The sequence below is a fragment of the Budorcas taxicolor genome, chromosome 25 (assembly GCF_023091745.1).
Source record: "Budorcas taxicolor isolate Tak-1 chromosome 25, Takin1.1, whole genome shotgun sequence".
In the NCBI taxonomy this organism is placed as follows: Eukaryota; Metazoa; Chordata; class Mammalia; order Artiodactyla; family Bovidae; genus Budorcas; species Budorcas taxicolor.
This window is the reverse complement of record NC_068934.1, coordinates 51,255,419-51,274,493: the sequence shown is the minus strand read 5'-3', so window position 1 is coordinate 51,274,493 and position 19,075 is coordinate 51,255,419. Positions and strand designations below refer to the sequence as shown.

At 68.2% G+C, this 19,075-nt stretch overlaps 3 protein-coding genes across 7 annotated transcripts; all 3 read right to left on the bottom strand.

Moving 5' to 3' along the window:
* Positions 1–1,218: 1,218 nt before the first annotated feature.
* CEND1 (cell cycle exit and neuronal differentiation 1) lies at positions 1,219–1,659 on the bottom strand. Its single transcript, XM_052661716.1, has one exon. The coding sequence runs from the start codon at positions 1,657–1,659 to the stop codon at positions 1,219–1,221; it is 441 nt and encodes a 146-aa protein (XP_052517676.1).
* Positions 1,618–10,365, bottom strand: SLC25A22 (solute carrier family 25 member 22). Of its 5 annotated transcripts, none has more exons than XM_052662035.1 (10): positions 10,315–10,365; positions 7,446–7,584; positions 7,227–7,352; positions 7,061–7,116; positions 6,381–6,471; positions 5,796–5,959; positions 5,526–5,700; positions 5,286–5,440; positions 5,128–5,203; positions 1,618–1,756 (listed from the first exon to the last, which is right to left on the bottom strand). In XM_052662035.1, the coding sequence occupies exons 2-10, from the start codon at positions 7,463–7,465 to the stop codon at positions 1,714–1,716; spliced, it is 906 nt and encodes a 301-aa protein (XP_052517995.1). In that variant the 5' UTR covers positions 7,466–7,584; positions 10,315–10,365; the 3' UTR covers positions 1,618–1,713. The 5 variants fall into 5 exon arrangements, with proteins under 5 accessions (XP_052517995.1, XP_052517990.1, XP_052517994.1 ...); XM_052662030.1 differs by lacking the exon at positions 1,618–1,756 and adding an exon at positions 3,655–5,039; XM_052662034.1 differs by lacking the exon at positions 1,618–1,756 and adding an exon at positions 3,655–3,827.
* Positions 10,366–10,801: 436 nt separating this feature from the next.
* Positions 10,802–16,358, bottom strand: PIDD1 (p53-induced death domain protein 1). Its single transcript, XM_052662218.1, has 16 exons — positions 16,336–16,358; positions 15,641–16,020; positions 14,791–15,204; positions 14,242–14,451; positions 14,102–14,156; positions 13,731–13,932; positions 13,518–13,643; positions 13,079–13,258; positions 12,852–12,999; positions 12,631–12,766; positions 12,402–12,552; positions 12,199–12,322; positions 12,009–12,127; positions 11,818–11,931; positions 11,515–11,714; positions 10,802–11,301 (listed from the first exon to the last, which is right to left on the bottom strand). The coding sequence occupies exons 2-16, from the start codon at positions 15,942–15,944 to the stop codon at positions 11,043–11,045; spliced, it is 2,742 nt and encodes a 913-aa protein (XP_052518178.1). The 5' UTR covers positions 15,945–16,020; positions 16,336–16,358; the 3' UTR covers positions 10,802–11,042.
* Positions 16,359–19,075: the final 2,717 nt, after the last annotated feature.

The following is a 19,075-nucleotide window of genomic DNA, read 5'->3' as shown; positions in this document are numbered from 1 at the left end:
CCCACCCGGTTCAGGGGCACCAGGTGGTGGGAGAGGCTGGGGAGGGGCACTGGGGGGCCCTGGCCCTCCCTGGAAAGCCCGCAGTGTGGGTTGATGACCCCCTGCACCCAGACAGGCCACCCCGCCTCTCCCGACCGCGTGCAGTTGAGGACACCAGCCTGGTCTTTAGATAACAGAGTTTATTTCAAACTGACCTCCACTCAGGCCCAGGGTTCCAATGGCCAGCTGGCCAGGCAAGGGCACGTCGGGCTCCCAGTGCCCACTGCCGCCATGACGTGCTCCCAGCAGAGCGCGTCTCCCTGCAGGCTCGGGGGGCTGTGGCAGAGGGTGGTGGTCGCCTGCCCAGCGGTTCTATTCTGTTATTGCATTTATATGCTTCTTAGACTCCAAGGACCCTGGGTGGGCAGGAGGGGCCGTCTGCGGGCACTGGGCGGCATGGCTGCCTCCCCGCCGGGCTCTCACCTGCCCCCAGGACAGCCACTGCAGAATGGGGAGGGGTTCAGGGCAGAAAGGGTAGGGCCCAGCTTCAGGGGCCCCCTGGGGTCAGCCAGAAGGTAAACTTCAAGAGCGCCTCTGACACCAGCCTTTGAGCTGTCTGTCCACCCAGCCAGGGCTCAAGCGAGCAGGCAGCAGGCATGGAAACTCAGCTAATGTGACCATCCACCTCGGTTCAGCCCACTGAGGCAGCCCACCCAGAGGAACCCCCATCCTGGCTACACGCAAAGAGCAGAAATGGGACAAACAGCCACACCCTTTAATGTCCCCATGCCGACTGGACCTAGCTCAGAATCCGTCCCAGGCCCCTGCCCAGCCCTGCTACCCTGGGGGTTCATCAGGAACTGCTGTCAGGAAGATTACAGGACCACTGGGGTCCTTGGCACAGGCTGGTATACTTAGGCAGGCAGGCCACCTTCAGAGCCTGCTTCTCCGTCCGTCCGCCGGTGCCTGGGTCCACGAGGAGCCCCACCCTGGGTCAGGGATCCACCTGCAGAGCCTGGGCCCCTTCTGCCCTCGAGCTCAGAGGGGAGAGTGCTGGGGACCGCTCGAGGGGGCTGGGTTTCCGCTGCTGTAGGCGCCTGTCCACCTCTCCCTCCCTCTGCTCGTAGGTGGGGGATACAAGGTACTACATATGTATAGACAGCGGGGTGTGAATTCGGCATGCACTGGACTCCCAAGGTCTGTACAGGAAGTGGCGGTGCCCAGCCTGGGCACCGGCCATCATTTTTTTCGGACCAGGAAGGCCACCCCGAGAATCAGGGCTGCAGCAGCCACAGCCACACCCCCGGCCACTAGCAGCGGGGTCAAGTTCTCGAGAGGGCAGGGCCCCCGGCCGCCGGGGCCCCCACTGGGGGCCTCGCCCTCCTCTGCCCCATCCCCAGGGCCCTTGGGCTCGGGGGCTGCATCAGGGGTGCTGGGGACAGCGGGGGCTGGCTTCAGGTTGCTGTGGTTGTTGAGAAGGGCCGGGTCTGCCTTGGCCGGGGTCTTCTTGGCAGCGGGCGGCGTCGGGGTTGCCGGTGGCTCCTGCTTCTCCGCCTGGGCCTCCTTCTTCCCTGGCTTAGAGGACGGGGCCTTCCCGTCCACAGTGGTGGGGGCTCGGCCCTCGGCCGCAGCCTTAGTGTCGGCCTTGGGGCTGTTGGCTGACTTCCCTCTGGACTCCATGCTGGGTGCGCCGGCGGGCTGTGTGGCACACGCGGGGGCAGGCAGGTGTCTAGATCACGGCAGCTCAGGACAGTTCACCTCTGGGCATCCTATGGGCCTGCTGGGGGAGACCCGATAAGGTTGGTGTCCTGTGCAGGCCCACGTCCTTGTCCCTTAGAGACCCGCTCAGCTCTCTGGACACTCCTCTCCCAGGGCTCAGCCTCCAGCTGGCCTCAGGCACCTCCTGAGAAGCCCTTCCGAGCACACGGGCAGGCGCTGTGGGCCCCCCTTTCGGGCTGGGGTGCTGGGATGAGGCCTGCTAGAGGCTTCAGTTCCCTCATCTGTGAAATGGTCTTGCCCACGCATGTCCTGTGTCCATCTTGTCGGCCCAGGGTGGGGAGGTCCTGACCAGGAAGAGAGCACCCACCCAGCCCTGAGGTGTGTGGCCAGGGAGGTGGCTGGCAGCCCATGGGCCTGGGCAGAACTGACCATGCGCCTTTCTCAGGGCTGGGTGGGTTTGCGGGGGGTGGGTACGTGGGAACCCAGAGTCTGGGCTTTCAGGCACGTGGGGTCATAATGGACCCATAGTCGCCAGGACCCAGCTTGGACAAAGCCAGGGTGTCTCCCCAGAGGCTGGAGAAGCCAGCGGGAGGGCAGCAACAGGCCTGGGCTCCCAGCCGGTCATGGACCCCTTCTCAGTGCCCACCCCAGGCCTAGCCTTGCCTGCTCCAGCTTCAGAGCGGGGAGCCCTTCCTGACCCTGAGGTCATGCCTGCCTCTGGGGGCGGAGGGAGTCCCTGGGGTGAGCCTGGAGCGGGCACCCCCGAGGCAGGGCCAGGCAGAGACTGGGTGCTCTGGGCAGTAGGGAAGGCCTGGCCCTGATCCTCAGAGTCGGGCACAGGGCAGGGGGCTGGTGGCCTTGCCCCTCTGGACCCGTCTTCCCTCCCGGGAGTGGACCCGGCTGTCCACAGCTCCTCTGGGAGGCTGAGGAACTCCTGCAGGGGGAGGGAGCCTGTGTGGGAGGCAGCGGCCCCGGGGCCCCACCCCAGCAATGCACACCGGCACAGTGAAGGTCGCCTGAAGGTCACGTGCGGGACGGGGGTGTCATGGGGAGGACTGTCCCACTTCCAGGGAACCCAAGAGCCCATCATCCCTGTCATTCTGGAGGGGCACCCCGCTGCTGGGCATCAAGTTCCCAAAGGGCAGGTGGTCCACGCTCCCCCTCCCCCAGACCCTCGGTTATTTTGGGCTCATACTGACGTCACCGGCTGCCCCTCCCCCTCCAGGCGTCTGTGCCCAACAGAGCAGGGGGCTCCGAAGCGCCCCCGATGACCTTCATAGCGGAGAACCTGCCGCTCTGTCCAGGGGCCCCACGCCCCGCTCCCGCCCCAGATCCCGCGCCGCCGAGTCCCCGCCGCCTTACGCTGCCGCTCGTGGCGCTCCCACCTCAGGGCCGCGCGCTCTCTGCGGGACCACGGCTGACCGGACGGACGGCGGCGGGCGGCGGCTGCGGATGCAAGGGCTGGGAGTTTCCCACAATGCACTGCTCCCGGCGCAGGGAGCGGGGCGGGGACCGCATCAGCGCGGGCCCCGCCCACCCGCTCGAGGCCACCACAGCGCCCCGGAGCGGCCGGGACCTCTGGGGACCCCAAGCCCAGTTCCGCTCTTGATCCGAAGGGCGGCTTAGCGTCAAGGTGAGCGGCTGAGGCGGGCTTTCTCGCACCTCCATCAGACCGCGAGGGAGTCAGGAGGCCATTCTAACCAGGCGCCGCTACAGCCAGTGTGCCCGTCATAGCTGGGCAGGCGGACCCAGGACAGGAGGGGGAGCGGAGCCAGTTACCAGGCCAGCGGGACGCCCTTCACCCCCAAGAGTCTAGAAAAGGCATCTACTTAGAATATTTATTTATCTTCTTACAGGACAAGACACAAAAAGTTACAACTTCTTAAAACTCTTCAAAAGAAAAAAATAGAATTCTGTAAGCAGCAGCAGCAGCTTCCAAGGTACAGATGTGACGGGAGAGAGCAGCTCCCAGGAACAACCGTGAACTGGGGGGCCCAGGCCTGAGCCCCAGGTAGTGTCACTGGGAAGGGGCCTCCGGGAGGGGGCCCGGGGGTGGGGCCACAGCACCGGCACGTCAGATCAATCACCAACACGACCACGTGGCTGGGGGTGGGGCAGGTCTGGACGAGCTGCCTCAGGTCACAACATCAAGGGTGGGGGAGGGTAGAGCTTTCCTAAGTGTGGTCAGGGGCCTTACCCAGAGGCCTGGAGGGCAGGCTAGGCCCGGGGAAGACCGGAGGGGCAGCTCCTGGTGCCCCCCAGAAGAAGATGCTCCCGGGCTCCATACTGGTCCTCATGCCCGCCCTCCCCGACCTCGAGGGGGCGTGGCCTCAGAAGTAGGGCCGGGGGCTGAGACCGATTCCTGGACGGGGTCACTGGGGAGTCAAGGGCACACACCCACTTGCTCACACGCTTCAGCACGCACGCGCGCGCGCGCGCGCGCACACACACACACACACACACACACACTGCCTGGCCATGTGGGGACGGCTGGAGCCCCCAACAGCCCTACCCCTGAGGGGCCAGGGCAGCAGAGGGTGGCCGTCACCCGCCCCCCACATTCACACACACATGCACAAAGCCTCGCATGGGCTGGGTCCCCAGCTGGGTCCCACAGTGGGGGCGGGGGGCCTGTCCTGGGAGTCAGCACTCAGGGCCACCCCCGGTCTAGGATTCCTGGCTCAATGTGGGGGCAGGAGAGCCCTATCCTCCTGCAAGGCTGGCCAAGGCAAGTGAGCAGCAGCAGGGGAGGCTGGACGGACAGACGGAGGGGTGGACAGAGCCGCTTGTGCTCGGCAGGTTAATAAATAGGTTTGTGCGGGGTCCCCTTTGTGGACTAGGGGCCAAGCCTCGGGGACAGGAGCTGGTGGACTGGAGGGGAGGGTCCAGCCTGCCCAGCCCAGGCTGGTGGCCCCCAGTCCAGAGACCAGCTCTGTCCCTGGGGGTCGTTCAGACCGGGGCAGAGGTGGGCAGGGCTGGCTCCAGGAACGTTTCTAAGTAAGACGTTGGTCCCGGGGGCTGTGTAGGCAGGGCCCCGCCAGGCGTGTGTGCCTACCCTGCACTCCCCCTCTCCCCGCCCCCACCCTCCACTCTTGTGGAGTCCCCGGGGTGGGGGTGGGGGGCTGCCTGCCTCGGCCTCAGCCCCACTCTGGTCCCGCTCGACTGGAGGGCGACGGGCGGCTGCCCGGGCTCAGGGCTGGATGTGCGGCAGCCCCAGCAGGGTCTCAGCGATGCCCAGGAAGTAAACCACTTGAGCAATGCCGAACAGCGGGGCAATGACCAGGGCACGGCAGTAAGCGCCCTTCAGGAAGGCGGAGGGGCCCTCGTTCCGCAGGATCTTCCTGCAGGGAGACGGCGGGGGTGGGGGGTGGGGGCAGAGCCACGACGCTGGGGCCACCCTGCCCTCCCCGGCCCCTGGGGCTCACCCACCTGGCACAGTCCAGGAATCCTGAGTAGGTGTCCTCGTTGACGCCACGCTGCAGCGACTGGAGCCGAGTCTTAACCACTGCAAGGGGCACACGGGTCAGTGTGGGCCTCCAGCCCGGACCCAACCCCCAGCCCTGCCCTGCCCCAAGCTGGGCACCGACCATCACAGGGGTTGACGGCCACCGCAGCCGCGCTCCCAGCCACGCAACCGGCTAGGAAGGACACGTAGAAAGGCGACTTCTCCCCAGGTGCTGGCCGGCCCAGCTCGTTCAGGTTGGCGAAGAGGGGGAAGTAGACGATGGAGAAGGGGACGTCCCTGTTGGGGGATCGCAGGGTGACTGGCTGGGACGCGTGGGGCGGACGGGTGGATAGGCCTCCCCTCGCCCTGCCTGCCCCCCAACCTGAGCAGCGTGGCCCCCAGGCCCTTGTAGAGGCCAGCGATGCCGCGGCTCCGCAGCAGGTCCCTGGTCAGCTGAGTGGCCGTGGGGCGGGGGGCGGCCGGAGCCTCCACCGAGGGCTGGGCACTCCCCTGGCCGGAGAGCTGGGCCTGGGCGGACAGGATCTTCCTCTGGGCGGCTGGGGAGAGAGGAGGCGGCCCGCTGGTCTCCCTCAGAGCACGGGGTGGGGGCGCGGACGGGGTCAGCCCGGGGGTCAGCCCCCCACACCCTCACCGAGGCGGCCCGCGTCCTGGAGCTGGATCTTCAGCATCTCCATGGGGGTGGTCACGATCACCTGGCAGGCGCCGGCCCCGCAGCCCGCCAGCATCTCCTTCAACAGGGTCAGCTGCTGCCTGCAGTAAAGAGGGCGGGGCTGCAAGGCAGAGGCCCCCGCAGGGCTGGGGGACATGAAGGGGGCGGGGCTGGTGAAGACAGAGGCGGCCCCCCTCCCCCGCCGCCCTCCAGAAACAGGCACGGAGCCCGGAGACAGACGCTCACAGCGGGCCGGGCCGAGGACTGTTCTCAGCAAACAAAACTGGAGGCGGGGTGGGGGGTTCAAGTGCTCCTCGGGACTACTGCCCTTTTACCCTACCCTCCGGTGATAGGGAAAACTGGCCAGTGCCCCCCAAATCCCAGCCTACAAGAGGCAGCAGGCAGTGGCTAGGGGCCAAGGAACCCTGGGGCATAAGCACGTCGGAGGCAGAGGAAGCAGGCCCTGCAGGTCGGGGTGAGGGGCCCCCAGGACGACAGGTCCTTCGTCCTCTGGAGGCACAGACTCTCCTCCCTTCGTGACTGTGGCCCCAGCAGCCAGCCCCTCACCCATCCTTGGAGAGCTGGTGTCGGAAGAAGTCGTTGGCTGCCAGCTTGATGGCCTTCTCAGGGGTGACGAGGGTCAGGTTCACGGCGGCTCCTGCGTGGCACGCGGATGGGTCAGTGGCAGGGGCCGGGAGGTTCTTGGCGGGCACTTGCCTCTCAGTTGGCAGAGCCCTCCCCCCACCCCCTCGTGCCTTGGCGGCTCCTCCTGCCCTCTCACCCACATTTGTGCCCAGTGGGGGTGGGGGCAGCGCGTCCTCCTCCAGGCGACCCTCCCGGTCCAGCGGGTGGGCCTCCATGAGGAACACCCCCTCTGCAATACAGAGGTGGGGGGCTTGGGGGGGGGGGCCTGCGTCCAGCCTGGGGTGCGCCAGAGCTGAGAAGGCAGTGTGAGCCCCTCTCCGTGCGAGGACTCAGCTGCACAGCATCTGGGCAAATCCAGGCTTGGTGGTTGTCTGCTAAGCGGCTTTGCAATCAGGCACCCCCCTTCCCCGAGAGTGTCCTGGCGCAGACAGTGTCCCGCCTGTCCCGGGAGGAGGTCCTGCCATGCTGGGTGCCGGCAGTGGTGGAGGACGGCGCTGAGCACTGCCCTTCCCCGAACCCAGCCAGGGTGTAGCTGCAGCCAGCCCCCACGGGGCGCATCCCCACCATCCATCCAGGCCCTCCCGCCCCTCGCCCCGCCTCACCACGGTACATCCCGAAGTAGCCCTCTGAGCGGATGGTCTTGATGAGGCAGTCGGACCTGCAGCCCCAGGGGTAGGAGGGAGCCAGGGGTTAGCCCGGGTCCAGCACCAGCCCCCGCCTTGACCCAGGCAGGAGTGCCCCCAGGCCTGCCCCCACCCCCCAGCTCACATGCTGGTGTACACGCGCTGGCCATTCTGCTGGTTCTGAAGCCTCGTCTTGGCCAGGTCGATGGGGAACACGCAGGTGACCCCGATCAGGCCGGCGATGCCGCCATTGATGAGCTTGGCTGGCAGGCTGCGTGGGCAGACGGGAGGTCAGGCGGCCTCCTCGGCCATAGGCCGGCCAGGAGGGAGGGCAGGGTGGGGTGAGGCTGGGCTGGGCTCTGACCTGATCTGCTTATCGGCCATTTAACTCGGGAGCACCCAGGTAGGAGCTGTGGAGCTGAATGCCAGACAGCGGGGGAGGGAGCGCAGGGCGGAGGCTGGTCCTCTGCTTTCAAGGGTATTTCCAAACCAGCGCGTCTGTCCTAGGAGAGAGGGGACTGCAACCAGCGGGGGCGGGCAGACGGGAGAAGCACACCAGAGGAACAGGCTTCCTTGTTTCTCTTCCAGGGACCAGCAGGGGCTCCGAGCGGCGCCCCCAGGCCCCCAAGCCCACTCGGGCGGGCTGCACGTTGTGGGCTTGCAGCGTGCCAGGAGGCCCACCACCTGGCCCCATCCCTGGGCCACCTGGCTTCCTCTCAAGGTTCCCCACCAGCGCGTCCTCCCAGCTGGCCTTGCTCACGCTCACAGGCACCGAGCCCTTTAAAGGGCCAGGCGCTGCCTCTCCCTGGGCTGGGCTGTGCCAACCCCATCCTCAAGCAGCCTGCTCTGTCAGGAGATGGGTGACAGAGCCCCAGGGGCCCCCGCGGGGCTCAGCTCACAGCTGCCCAGGTAGATGCACCCAGCGCAGGTGGAGCCCCTGCTCATGGCACCTCCAGGCTGGAGCCCCAGACCAGGCTCCCCTGGAAGAAGCACCAGCTCAGCCACAGCCAGCCTGTGCCCATCCTCCCAGGAACTTCACCCCCTGACTGCACACACACACACAAGCTCGCTGTGGCTGGTCCACCCCTTCTTCCCGGGGGCAGGCCCAGGAGGCCCCTCTCTCTAGGGGCAGGGCTGGGGAGCCAGCGCCGGCCCCAGGGACCTCTGGCGGGGGGCGCCCCCCAGCCGGCGCCGAGACCAGCTGTCCCTGCCTCGCCCCCGCAGCGCCGCTAGTCCGGTCACACGGCTGGCTCACACCTGCCGTCGCTCGCGGACCGGTGACCTTCACCCCGGCTTCCCCGGGCCGGGCGGCCCCCTGCCCCCTCGGCAGCCCGCCGCCCCCGCCGTGGTCCCGCTCACCCCGGGCGCGCAGGACCGGCTCCTCCAAGGCTCCTGCTGGAGACTCCAGCCCGCGGGCGGCGGGCGGGCGGGGGAGGGCCAGCGGCCGGGGGCGGTGCCGGCGGCGGGGATTGGCTGCGGGGCGGGGCGGGGCGGGCCTGGGGGGGGCGAGTTTCTCTTTCACTTTGGGCGGGATAAGGCGCCCTGCCGCCGCGGGAGAAGGGATGAGAAGGGGGTGTGACAGCTTCTGGGAGGCTTGGGCTGGCCTCCGAGCCCCCTTCGGCCCATGAGGCAGCGGGTCTGACGGGCTAACCCAGCCAAGCTACGCAGCCGGTTCGAGGGGCCCCGGCCCGCGGACGCCGTGCACCCAGATGTTCCCTGAGTTTTCCTCTGCGGCTAGCAGGCGGGCTCTGGGACCCCAGGAATGGGGCTCTCTCTGTGCCCGGGCACAGGGAATCCGGAGCCGTGGGGTGGAGATGGGCTGTGCCCACTGTGTGGACCGTGTGTCTTCTGGGAGGTGCATTTCAGGGAAAACTCATGCGGGAGCGGAGAAGACACGCTTGTCTGCTGCAAAGGCCAGGGGGTGGCTGGGTCGCAGAGACCACCCGCTGCCACCCACACTCCCCAAACCCTCTGACCCCCCAGATGCCTCCCAACGAACTCACCCAGAGCCTCAGTGCCCCAGTCTCAGAGAAGAGCCTGACCTCCGCACTTCAACCTGACCCTCTCTCCCCACCCCCACTCCCCAGGTGCAAACTGGCCGCAGCCGACTGTTGTCCCCGACCCTTGGGGACAAGGTCCACACTCTGCCCTCTTGGACCTGAGCGAGCCCACCAGACGCCACTTCTTGCCCAGTGTAAGGGACACCTGGATGCTGGAGTCCCGGAAGGGGAGCAGCTGTCTCGGGATAGAGGCACGCCTGGAGATCCCAGCCTGAGACCGTCAGCCCAGGGTCCGACCCTGGCGCTGGGATGGAGGAGACGCTTCCGAACCCAGTAGTGTGGGGAGGGCCTCTGCCGGGGGAGGACCGGCAAGGGGTCCTCTGGGCCAGGAAGCCTCCTTTTCCTGTCCTCACTCGATGGTTCCTACCACCTGCTCATGAGACAGCTCAGAGGGCCCTCCCCTTGCACCCCAGGTTGCCATAGAGACTCGGCAGCCCCAGCGCGGCCTCAGGCCCCGGGCTGTCAGCGCTCCCCGTCGGTCTCCCCCGGCTCCTGCAGCGTCCTCAACTGGGGCTGCAGGCGAAGCTGTGGACAGCTCAGCTCAGAGGGCCCCCCAGGAGGTAAAATCTGCCACAAAGCCACTGGACTCCCTCACCCCCAAGAAAGGGAAAGGCTGTGAGGCTCCGAGTCTGGGACCGGCCCTTCCCTCCCCATTCATCTCCCCCCGCGCCCCTTGCCCCGGAGAGGCGCTTTCAGTCCCGCCGGCTGGAGGGGCGCCAACCTGGCGACAAAGGAGGCGCGGAGTGGGGGTTCAGGGCTGCGATTGGAAGCCCGGCTCAACTCCCTGTCCAGCTGGAAGGAGTCCCCATGAGGCCCGGATCGCCACGCTGAAGCCCGCCAGGCGATGGCGACTTCAGCCACCCACGTGTCCACGTACGTCCCGCAGGGCCCCACGTGCGGGTCCCCCACGGCCCCGCTCGTTCCTTGGGGACTGGCCTCCGTCTCCCGACCGGCGAGGACACGTGTGCGCGGGGAGCGCGCCCGGCACCGCCCGGGGCCCGGCCTCCCACACTCCGGCGGCAGCGGATCCGAGCATCCGCCGGCGCGGGCCCCGCAGAAACCGCCTCGTCCGGGCAGATGTCACTTCCCACAGCCGCCGTGGTGCCCCTCGACTCCGCGGCCGGGCTGCACTCGGGTGGGCGCAGCGGAAGGAGCCGCCAGGGGGGCACTCACCGCGCGCTCTGCCGCCGCTGCCGCCGCCTCTGCCGCCGCGCTGGCCTCCCCGCCTCGCCGCGCGCGCGGCTGCACCTAAGCGCGGGGGCGCGTCCGCTCGGCGCCGCGCGCGCTCCGCCCCCGGCCGGCGGTTGGCTCGCGGACTCCGGCTCCCCCTCCTGGCCGCCACGGCCACTGCGCTCGGCAGGCCCCAGCCCGGCGCCAGCCCGCGCTCCAGATCTCCACGGGTTTTCACTGGCCGTTCGACCTCGCGCCGGTGCATCGGCCAGGCACTACTTCCGTCGGGCCAGCGGATGGGGGTGCGCTGGGACGAAGTGTCCCTAAGGGAGGAGCCGTGGGAACTGAATTGGCCAAACAGCGGGCCCCCAACCAAAAGGCAGATGCGCCATCCTGCACACGACTGTATTCACGGGGCAGCAGCTGTTACTTTGTAGCTGGGACTCCACTCCCTCCCTGAGATCAGGACCCAACGCAGGCCGTGGGCGCAGACCAGCGGGAATGAGAGCTGTGCCGAAGGAAGTCTGTACCCAGGCCCGCTTGCAGCAGAGCAGGGCCGGGCCTCAGATCACCTGGCCGCCCCTGGCCTTCCACCGGCCTCTCCACCCGAGAAAGTCAGTGCTGAGACAGCGACCAGGCAGTGCATGTGTGTTACACGGGTGGGGGTCACTGCTCACACGCAGGGCAGGTTTGAAAGCGGGAGCCTCAGGGTCCAGCCCGAAGTCCGGGGTCTAAGCCTGGGCAGGCTCTGGGGAAGGTGACGGCGACCGGTCAGGCGAGGCGAGGTTCCTGGGGGCCAGGCTCGTGTGACGGATGCCCTCCTGGTACTTGCGGCGGCCAAGCTCCAGGACAGCCCGCACCTCTTCGGCCACGTCCCGCCGGTCACTCTGCTCCAGAGCCTGCACGAGGCGCCCCACGGCCCCCGGCTGCCCAGCCTGGCGCTCCGCCCAGGAGAAGAGCATGTGGCGGATCTGCCCATCCAGGTCATCCCTGGGGGGACAGGGGAGCAGTTGGGGGGCCTGCCAAGACCACCCGCCACGCCCAGGGCCTTGCTCTCCCTCCTAGCATGGAGCCTTGCTCCCTGGGCCAGGGGCTGCCAAAGCCTCCCTTTCCTGCCCGTCTGCCCTGCCCTCCCTCCCCTGGACGGAACCTCAGCCAGCCTCTGGGGGGAAGCCAGCAGGAGGAGAGAGGCTCAGAACTGACCGGAACTCATGCCGGATGCGCTGGAGCTCACGGTAAGGCAGGCCCAGGTGCAGGGCCACAGCTGGCCAGTCAGGGCCCAGGCGCCCAGCCACATTCAGCAGGTTGCTCTGGGTCAGGAAGCCAGTCTCGGCGTCGCCCAGGTTCAGAGGTGCCAGGGAGAGGCCAGGCTCCCGGGTTGGGGCCTCGCATCCCCGCAATCTCTGCGGGCAGGTCGAGGTGGCAGTGAGCCCTGGCCTCACCCCAGCCCACCCCGGCGGCTCCTCCCCCGTCCCCTCCACACGGGGCTCCCCAGCCAGGCCTCACGGGCAGCTTGATGGGCAGAGTGGCCATCCACAGGGCAGCTGGGCCCCTCTTCTGCCGGGCAGCCTCTGCCTCCTCAGGCACTCCCTCCGGCACCTCGCCCCGGTAGAAGGACACCTGGGGAAGAGGAGAAAGTGGGCTTCGGCGCTCTGGCTTTGGCCCGGGCAGCCCGGGGCGCCCACCGCACGGCCCACCTGGCCCCTCACGGCCCGAGCCCGTCGGTCCAGGGCGGTGGTCACGTACACCTCCTTCAGGTTCTTCAGGTGGGAGTAGAAGACGAAGCAGAGCCTGCCCTCCACGCAGTCGGGGCGGTCTGCGGGCACAGGGGGCTCAGCGGGGGCTTGGGGCAGGCCCAGCGCCCCGCCCCCGGGCGCCCGGGCACACCTGCGTCAATGTCGATTCCCCTCTCGAAGGCGGCAAAGAACTTCTCGCCCTCAAACATCTCCACGGTGTCTGAGGGCTCAGGGCCGCGGTATCGCTCCAGCAGCCGCCGCAGGGTGGCGTCCACCTGGGGGGCGAGGGACCCGCTGGCTGGGAGCCCGACGCCCTGCGCCCCTGCCCCGTCCCCGGCCCTCCGCCGCCCCCACCTTGCTTCGGGGCAGGCACTGCAGCAGGACCTGCTTGGGGTCCCGGCGTCTCTGCAGCGCGATGAGGTTCACGCGGTGCAGCCGCAGCCGCTCCCAGGCCTTCTGCGCCAGGCTCCCCACGCAGGCCTTGGTGGTGTACCAGAGCCAGTACCTGGGAAAGCGGGGGTGAGAGGGACCCTGCAGGCTGGGGGGGCTGTGGGGAGGGGGCCGAGGAGGTGGGGGCACTGACCAGGAGAAGCGCGTGACCTGGAAGCGTGCGTACAGGTGCGTGAGCTCCAGGGCCACCTGCGCCGTGACGTCGTCCCAGGCGGCCGCGGGGGCGGCCCGATGCAGCAGGTGCAGGCGGGCACGGTCCAGACTCAGGCCTGGGGGGGCGCAGTGGCTGAGGCCTCTGGCTGGGGCGCCCCCTCTGATCACCACCCCCGCCCCGTGCCGCGCGGCTGCCCTCACCTGTGACACCGGGTGGCAGAGGCAGCTGGATGGTGACTGGCCGAAGGAAGCTCGAGGGACTGCTCTGCGAGAGGCAGAGCAGGGGGCTGGAGGCCGCCTCGGGCTCCCCGAGCAGGGCCTGCAGCTCTCTGCTGCCCACGCGCACCACCTGGAGCAGACGGGCCGCCCCTGCGGTCACCTCTGTGCCCGGGCGCCTCCGCCACCCCAGCGGGCGTCCCGGCCCCCACCTGCATGCGAACGTGCCGGGGCTCCTCGGTGGCCCCCGGGGGGAAGGTGACCCTGACCCCGGCGTGTCCCGAGGAGCACAGCAGCGTCCCCTCCGGCGGCACCAGTCGGGCATCGGACACAGGGCGTGAAACCACGAGGAACCAGGAGAAGTGGGGCACCTGGCAGTGGGCCCAGAGCCGCTGGCGTGGGTGCAGAACACAAGGTCAGGGCCGGCAGGGAGCGTGGGCACGGGCGCAGGGCATGGGTGAGGGTCAGCAGGCCGGGGCCGGGGTGGCGGGTCGGAGCAGGGCTGCGGGTCAGGGCCAGAGGGCGTGGGCGCAGGGCATGGGTCAGGGGCGGCGGGCTGGGGCAGGGCTGCGGGCGCGGGGCAGGGCTGTGGGCGCGGGTGCGGGGCACAGGTCAGGGCCGGCCCTCCCCGATGGCCCAGGCCGCCCTTACCGTGGGCGCCTCCTCCTCCAGGCAGGTCTCCAGGTCGCTCCAGCTGTTGCCACTCAGCGTCCTGACCACCACCTCGCGGCAACGCCGGGCCCGCGGGGGCACGAAGGGCAGCCACAGGCCCACCTCCTACCAGGCGAGGGGGGCGTGAGCGCCGGGGCACAGTGGGCCCTGCTCTCCGGGGCCCTCGCCCGCCCCACCCTGCCCCGGCCGTGCCTGCTGGAAGGCCGCCCCGTGGGGCTGCAGCTCCAGGACCCCGCTGAGCAGAGCGTCGTGGGGACCCAGGGGCACGAGGCGCGGCTCCGGCGGCCACAGGCGGTAGCGGATGGTCACGGGAGCAGCAGCAGCCCCCGCAGGGAACCGCAGGCGGACGCCGCAGGCCAAGGTCACGGAGCAGCCTTGGGGGGTCACGGCAAAGCTGGGGGAAGACAGGAGCGCACAGGGCCAGACACAGCAGGGTCCCCTAGGTCAGTCTGGCACCCCGGGCACCCGTGGGAGGCCCTCGAGGCACAGGCAGGTGCACGGCGAAGGCAGAGTGCCGAGGTGGACAGAGGCTTTTCCAGCCCAGCCCCTCCCTCACGTCATACCTGTCCAGATCTGAGGTCAGCAACAGCCTGGGCATTTCTGGGACGACGGGTGTCCCTGGGGAAGGACAGATGTGAGGTTAGGCCAGTGATGACACCTGCATCCTGTCTGTGGTCTGCCCCCAGCCCCACCGCGACCCTACCTGGGGGGCTAGGGGGGTCAGGAGGGGGCCTGCCCAAGGGGTTTCCTTGCAGCCGCACGAAGGGGGCGTCCAGCAGCTCAGGGGGCACGTCCCGGAGCTGGTTGTCCCTCAGGTCAAGCCGGGTGAGCAGTGGGAGGCAGGCCAGGCTGGCGGGCACCGACGCCAGGAGGTTGCTGTGCAGAATGAAGAGCCGTAGGGCCCGCAGCCCCGCTGCGGGAGGCGCCGGCTTAGGGCCAGCAGAGGATTGTCACGGCCACCCCCGTCCCCGAGTGCCAGGCCAGCCGGCTTGCACTGGGGCCTCCTGGGAAGCCCTTTCAGTCTCCGCCCTGTAGCTGGACTAGAGAGCTCGGGGAGGCCTGTGCAGGTGGAGAGCCTTGCCAGCCAGGGAGGCGGGGGGCACGCAAGGGCTGCTGGGGGGGCAGATGCTCAGGCGGGCTGGCCCGTGTGTACAGGGCACCGCAGAAGACAGACAGCCGCAGAGAGGGGCAGGGCAGCCAGCGGCCCACAGGCACTCCCCACTGGGCCTGGGGAGCCAGGGCCGCGACTCACCGAGGGAGCTGGGAAGGCTCTGCAGCCGGTTGGAGGCCAGATTGAGCTCGGCCAGGCTCCCCAGGCCTCCGATCTCAGGGGGCAGGGCCTCCAGCAAGTTCCCAGAGAGATCGAGGCGCTGCAAGCTGGACAGGGCCCCCAGGGCTGGGGGCACTGTTCGCAGGCGGTTGTGGGTGACAGTGAGGAAGGTGAGGGCGGGGAGGGTCCCCAGGGCCGCGGGCAGTTCTGAGAGGCAGTTACGAGACAGCAGGAGGGCGTCCAGGCCACACATCTGGGGGACGCAGGCCGGCAGTGTCTCCAGGCTGTTGAAGCTCAGATCCAGGTGGGCCAAGTGGGCTAGGCTGCTCAGGCTGGCGGGCAGCGTGGTGAGGGACCCCCGGAGACAGGCACCCAGGGCATCCCGACGTTGCCCACCTGATGAGGGAAAGGCAGACAGACGTGGCCGTCAAATTCAGAGTCCCAGGTGAGCCCAGCTCTGCCAGCCAGGGAAACGGGTACATGGAAAGGCAGAGCTCCGCCCCAACCCCAGCAAAACAGAGACACACAGATGTTGGAGAGAGCCACCCGCAGGTGAGGTGGGCAGACACGAACGGCGCGGTCTCATCTCCGCTGAGAGCCAGCACCGGTGGCCCGCCTCAGGAGAAAGACCCACCCTGGGGACTCCCGGAGCCCCCACTGTGCAGCTGCTGGGTGCGGGAGTCCGGGCCCAGCCAGCTTCCTCCTGGGGGAACGCAGCTGGGTAGAGCTGTGCAGGGAATAGGGCTGGGGCCGGAGTCCACCTTTCGGGACCAGGAAGCAGAGGCAGGAGCTAGAGAGAGGCTGGGCCAGAGCTGGGACTTGGGGGGCTCACCTTTGAGGACCAGGGAGCGGAGGCGTGGCAGGCTCCAAGGCAGCCGGGCCAGGGCGGCCTCCAGCAGCTGAGGGTCCTCGTGGCCACTCAGCTGCAGGAAGTCCACCTCCAGCAGCTGAGGGGCCTGCTGGGCGCACAGGCGCAGCAGCCGGCGGCAGCCCCCGGGGTGCAGGTGCAGGCTCAGCCGGTTCCCTGCCAGGAGCGGGGGCACCTCCGGCCCCGCACCCGCAGCCTCTGAAGCATCTCTCGCAGCATCTTCTGGGGATGATGTCGCGGGCACCGGCCCCGCCTCCACCGCAGCCATCGCCCAACAGCCGTTCTCGGGGACCAGACATGTCCCAGCTCGCCAGGCAGGCCTGCTCAGGCAGGGCCCGAAGAGGCTGCAGAGTCAGGGGGAGGAGTGGGCTGGGCGTCCTCCCAGCCAGAGGAAGGGGGACTCGGGCTGGGGGGAGCCAGGCCCGCTGGTCCAGAGTCCAACGCCTAGGCTGGACAGACTGTCACTGACATGGGCTGGGCAACAGGACTCCCCAGGGCTGGGAAGGCGGCAGACAGGAGACCTGAGTGCAGAGGGGCTTGGGGACATGCCTGAGGGACTGGGGGAGGGAGGCTTCACACCCGGAGTCCACAAACTTGAAAAGGGCCTCCTAGTCCAGCCCCCCCCCCCCCAACTCTCCTGCTGGGCACCAGAGTCCCACCTCCAACCTTCACATTTCTCGGCTCCAACCCGAGGCACTGGCTCTCATCTACCACGTGGGGGCGGTGGCCCAGGAAAGGACGCGAGTGATCCTGCCCGCGTCTTGTCCAGCAGTGCGAGGGGGTTCCTGAGGACGGGACCCCACTTCCTGGCCCCTGACGGAGGACTCTCCCGCCACCAGCTCGCACCTCGGTCCGCAGGGGAGGTCGGTGCACCGCGCAGTCGCCGCCCCCACGGCCTGGGGCGTGTCCTGGGAGAGAGAGCACCGCAACACCCCCACCCCCACCTCCGCGTCCCCTAGACGCGCCCGCGGCCCGCGCGGCACCCGCGCTCCCGGCGGCGCGTTTCCGGGTCCGGCCGCGTGGGAAGCTCGCCTGGCGCCGGCAGGGGTCTCAGGGTCCCGCCCGCCCCTCCCGCCCCGCCCGCTCTCTGCCGGACACCGCCCCGCCGCACTCAGCTTCCTGTCGGCCGGCGTGCGTCTGTGCGACCGGCCTTCCCGCGGGAAGGCCCGCTTTTCGCGCCACAAAACCCAACCTTTCCGAGGCTCTCGGGCCCTGGGCCCGCTCTGCTCTGGCTGCGCATTCCCGGCCCCGTGTTAAAATGGACCGGTGCGCTCTCTGGCTGTAGGGGGTACTGAGGCCTGATCGCAGCTGCTGCCCCACGCCCACCTCCTGCCGGAGGACAGCACGGAGCTCCCCAGCCAGCCCCCAAAGACCTCCTCTCAGGCCCCGTAGAGCCCAGGGCCCACCTTCCATGACCCTACCTTACGGGCACAGTCTGGGCCACCTCCCAGCGCCGCCGCCCTCCCCCAGCCCCAGCGGGCTTCCCCATAGTGAAGTTGCTCAGTCGTGTCCGACTCTTGGCGACCCCGTGGACTGTAGCCCACCAGGCTCCTCAGTCCAGGGAATTTTCCAGGCAAGAGTCCTGGAGTGGGCTGCCACTTCCCCACAGGCTGCCTGCGTTCTTAGCGTCTCGCAGCGGGGAAAAGGAGACGGGAGCGATCAGATGTGGCCCAAGGCCACTAGCTGGTGAAGGCCAAAGTCAAGGACTTCAAGCCAGATCTGTCTTAAGAAAGCCTTCCCGACTGGTCCTTCCTCCCCTCACAGAATAGGTGCCTGTGAACATACACGTCTGCTCCGGCCTGCCCTGCCCCAAGTGACACCTCTCTACCCTCTTTCCGCCACCCTCCCCACCTGGATGGGCAGTTCCTGCTAGGCCTGTGTTCTCCCCAGCCCGTGTTCCCCCTTCAGCTTCCACACAGCTCCCAGAACACACACACACACACATATGCAGGAACACCACCCAGACTTGAAAAGTAATGGGCCATCAATTCGATGGACGTGAGTTTGAGCGAACCCTGGGGGCCGGTGAAGCACAGGGAAGCCTGGCGGGCTGCAGTCCATGGGGGCGTAGAGTCCGACCGGGCTGAGCAGCTGAGCAACAAGAAACGACATCCTGACGCATGTTACAATGTGCAAGAACTTCCAGGGCGTTGTTACCCTGAATGAAATAAGCCAGACACAAGAGGACAAATTCTGTATGATGCCATTGATGTAAGATCCCTAGAACAGTCAACATAGAAATGGAAAGTAAATGGGAGCCAGGGGCTGGGGAAGGGATGGGGTGTTACTGTTTAGAATTCAAGGAGAGGGGAAACGTTCTGCAGACACACCGTGGTGACGGTCGCACGTCAGTGTGAACGCATCTAGTACCACCAAACTGTATGGTTCAAGTGGTTTCAGTGTATTATCGCGCCATTAAAAAAGATCACAACCGACCACTCTCCCGTGTTACTGCAACAGTCCCATCCTTGCCAGATGGTTTTCCTCACCAGCTGCATGATCTTGAGCAAAAACCTTTTCTGTGCCCGACCCTCATCGATGGTTTCCGTGGGGGCCTGCGTTATCACGTCGGGGCTGGGCCCTAACACGAGCCCGCCTGGGCTGCCTGCTGCCTCTGAACCCATCTCTGGCCACCTCAGCAAGGCCTTTACTCCTGGGGCCTGATGCTCGCTCAGATCTTCGCGCTCACTCATCCTTCAGCCCTCTTCGCTCAGGCTTTACCTCGGCCTGGGACTGCCTCGTTTAACTACTCTGTGTCCGCGCACTAGAACATAAGTTCTGAGGAAGCAGAACCGGGCCTGGGCGCCGCCCAGGACTGAGGCCAGCCTGCTGCAAGGTCCCCGACACGGAGTGAAGGAGCAACGTGTGCTGTGTCCACGGGGAAGCTGATGTCTCCTCCGAGAGGGCACGGACCGGGTGGGGGCGGGTCACACGGGCGTGGACGGTTCTGGCTCCGCTCCTCCGAGCGGCGGTGACAGGGCCTCCCAGCTTCACCTGGGGCCGCCGCCGTGGCACTAGGGATGGGGGAAGCAGTGGCTGGGTTCCGCGGAGTGAACGCGCGGGGAGACGCGCCCGCCCGTCTGGGCCAGGCCAGACAGCCGGCTCCCGTCGCGTAGCAGGCCCGACCCCAGCCGCGGCGCCGGGCCACGTGCGGCCGGCAGCGGCGGCCCCTCGCTTCCGGTAGCCGTGCACCATGGGAGTTGTAGTTCGCCGGCCGCGTCCGCCGCTCCGGCAGAGAAGCGACCAGCGCGCAGAGGCCGCGCTGCATGCTGGGAGCTGTAGGCGCCGCGCGGCATCCTGGGAACCCTGAAGGGAGAAACCTACACTCCAGGCTCACTCTTCTCTCAGCTCCACGTCCCCCAGGGATCTCGGGCGGCAGTCACCCCATTATATACACGA

Bases quoted from the DNA above. Each gene is read 5' to 3' on its own strand.
- CEND1 (XM_052661716.1), bottom strand. From the start codon at position 1,659: ATGGAGTCCAGAGGGAAGTCAGCCAACAGCCCCAAGGCCGACACTAAG.
- SLC25A22 (XM_052662030.1), bottom strand. From the start codon at position 7,465: ATGGCCGATAAGCAGATCAG. The intron at 7,353-7,445 runs GTCAGAGCCCAG...CTGCCCACGCAG, and splicing joins ATGGCCGATAAGCAGATCAG to CCTGCCAGCCAAGCTCATCA. The intron at 5,204-5,285 runs GTCGGTGCCCAG...TGCCCCTTGCAG, and splicing joins GGCCGTCAACCCCTGTGATG to TGGTTAAGACTCGGCTCCAG.
- PIDD1 (XM_052662218.1), bottom strand. From the start codon at position 15,944: ATGGCTGCGGTGGAGGCGGGGCCGGTGCCCGCGACATCATCCCCAGAA. The intron at 13,000-13,078 runs GTGGGGGCCGGG...CGTCTGCTCCAG, and splicing joins CCCGGCACGTTCGCATGCAG to GTGGTGCGCGTGGGCAGCAG. The intron at 12,553-12,630 runs GTCAGTGCCCCC...CCGCTTTCCCAG, and splicing joins CAGGTCACGCGCTTCTCCTG to GTACTGGCTCTGGTACACCA.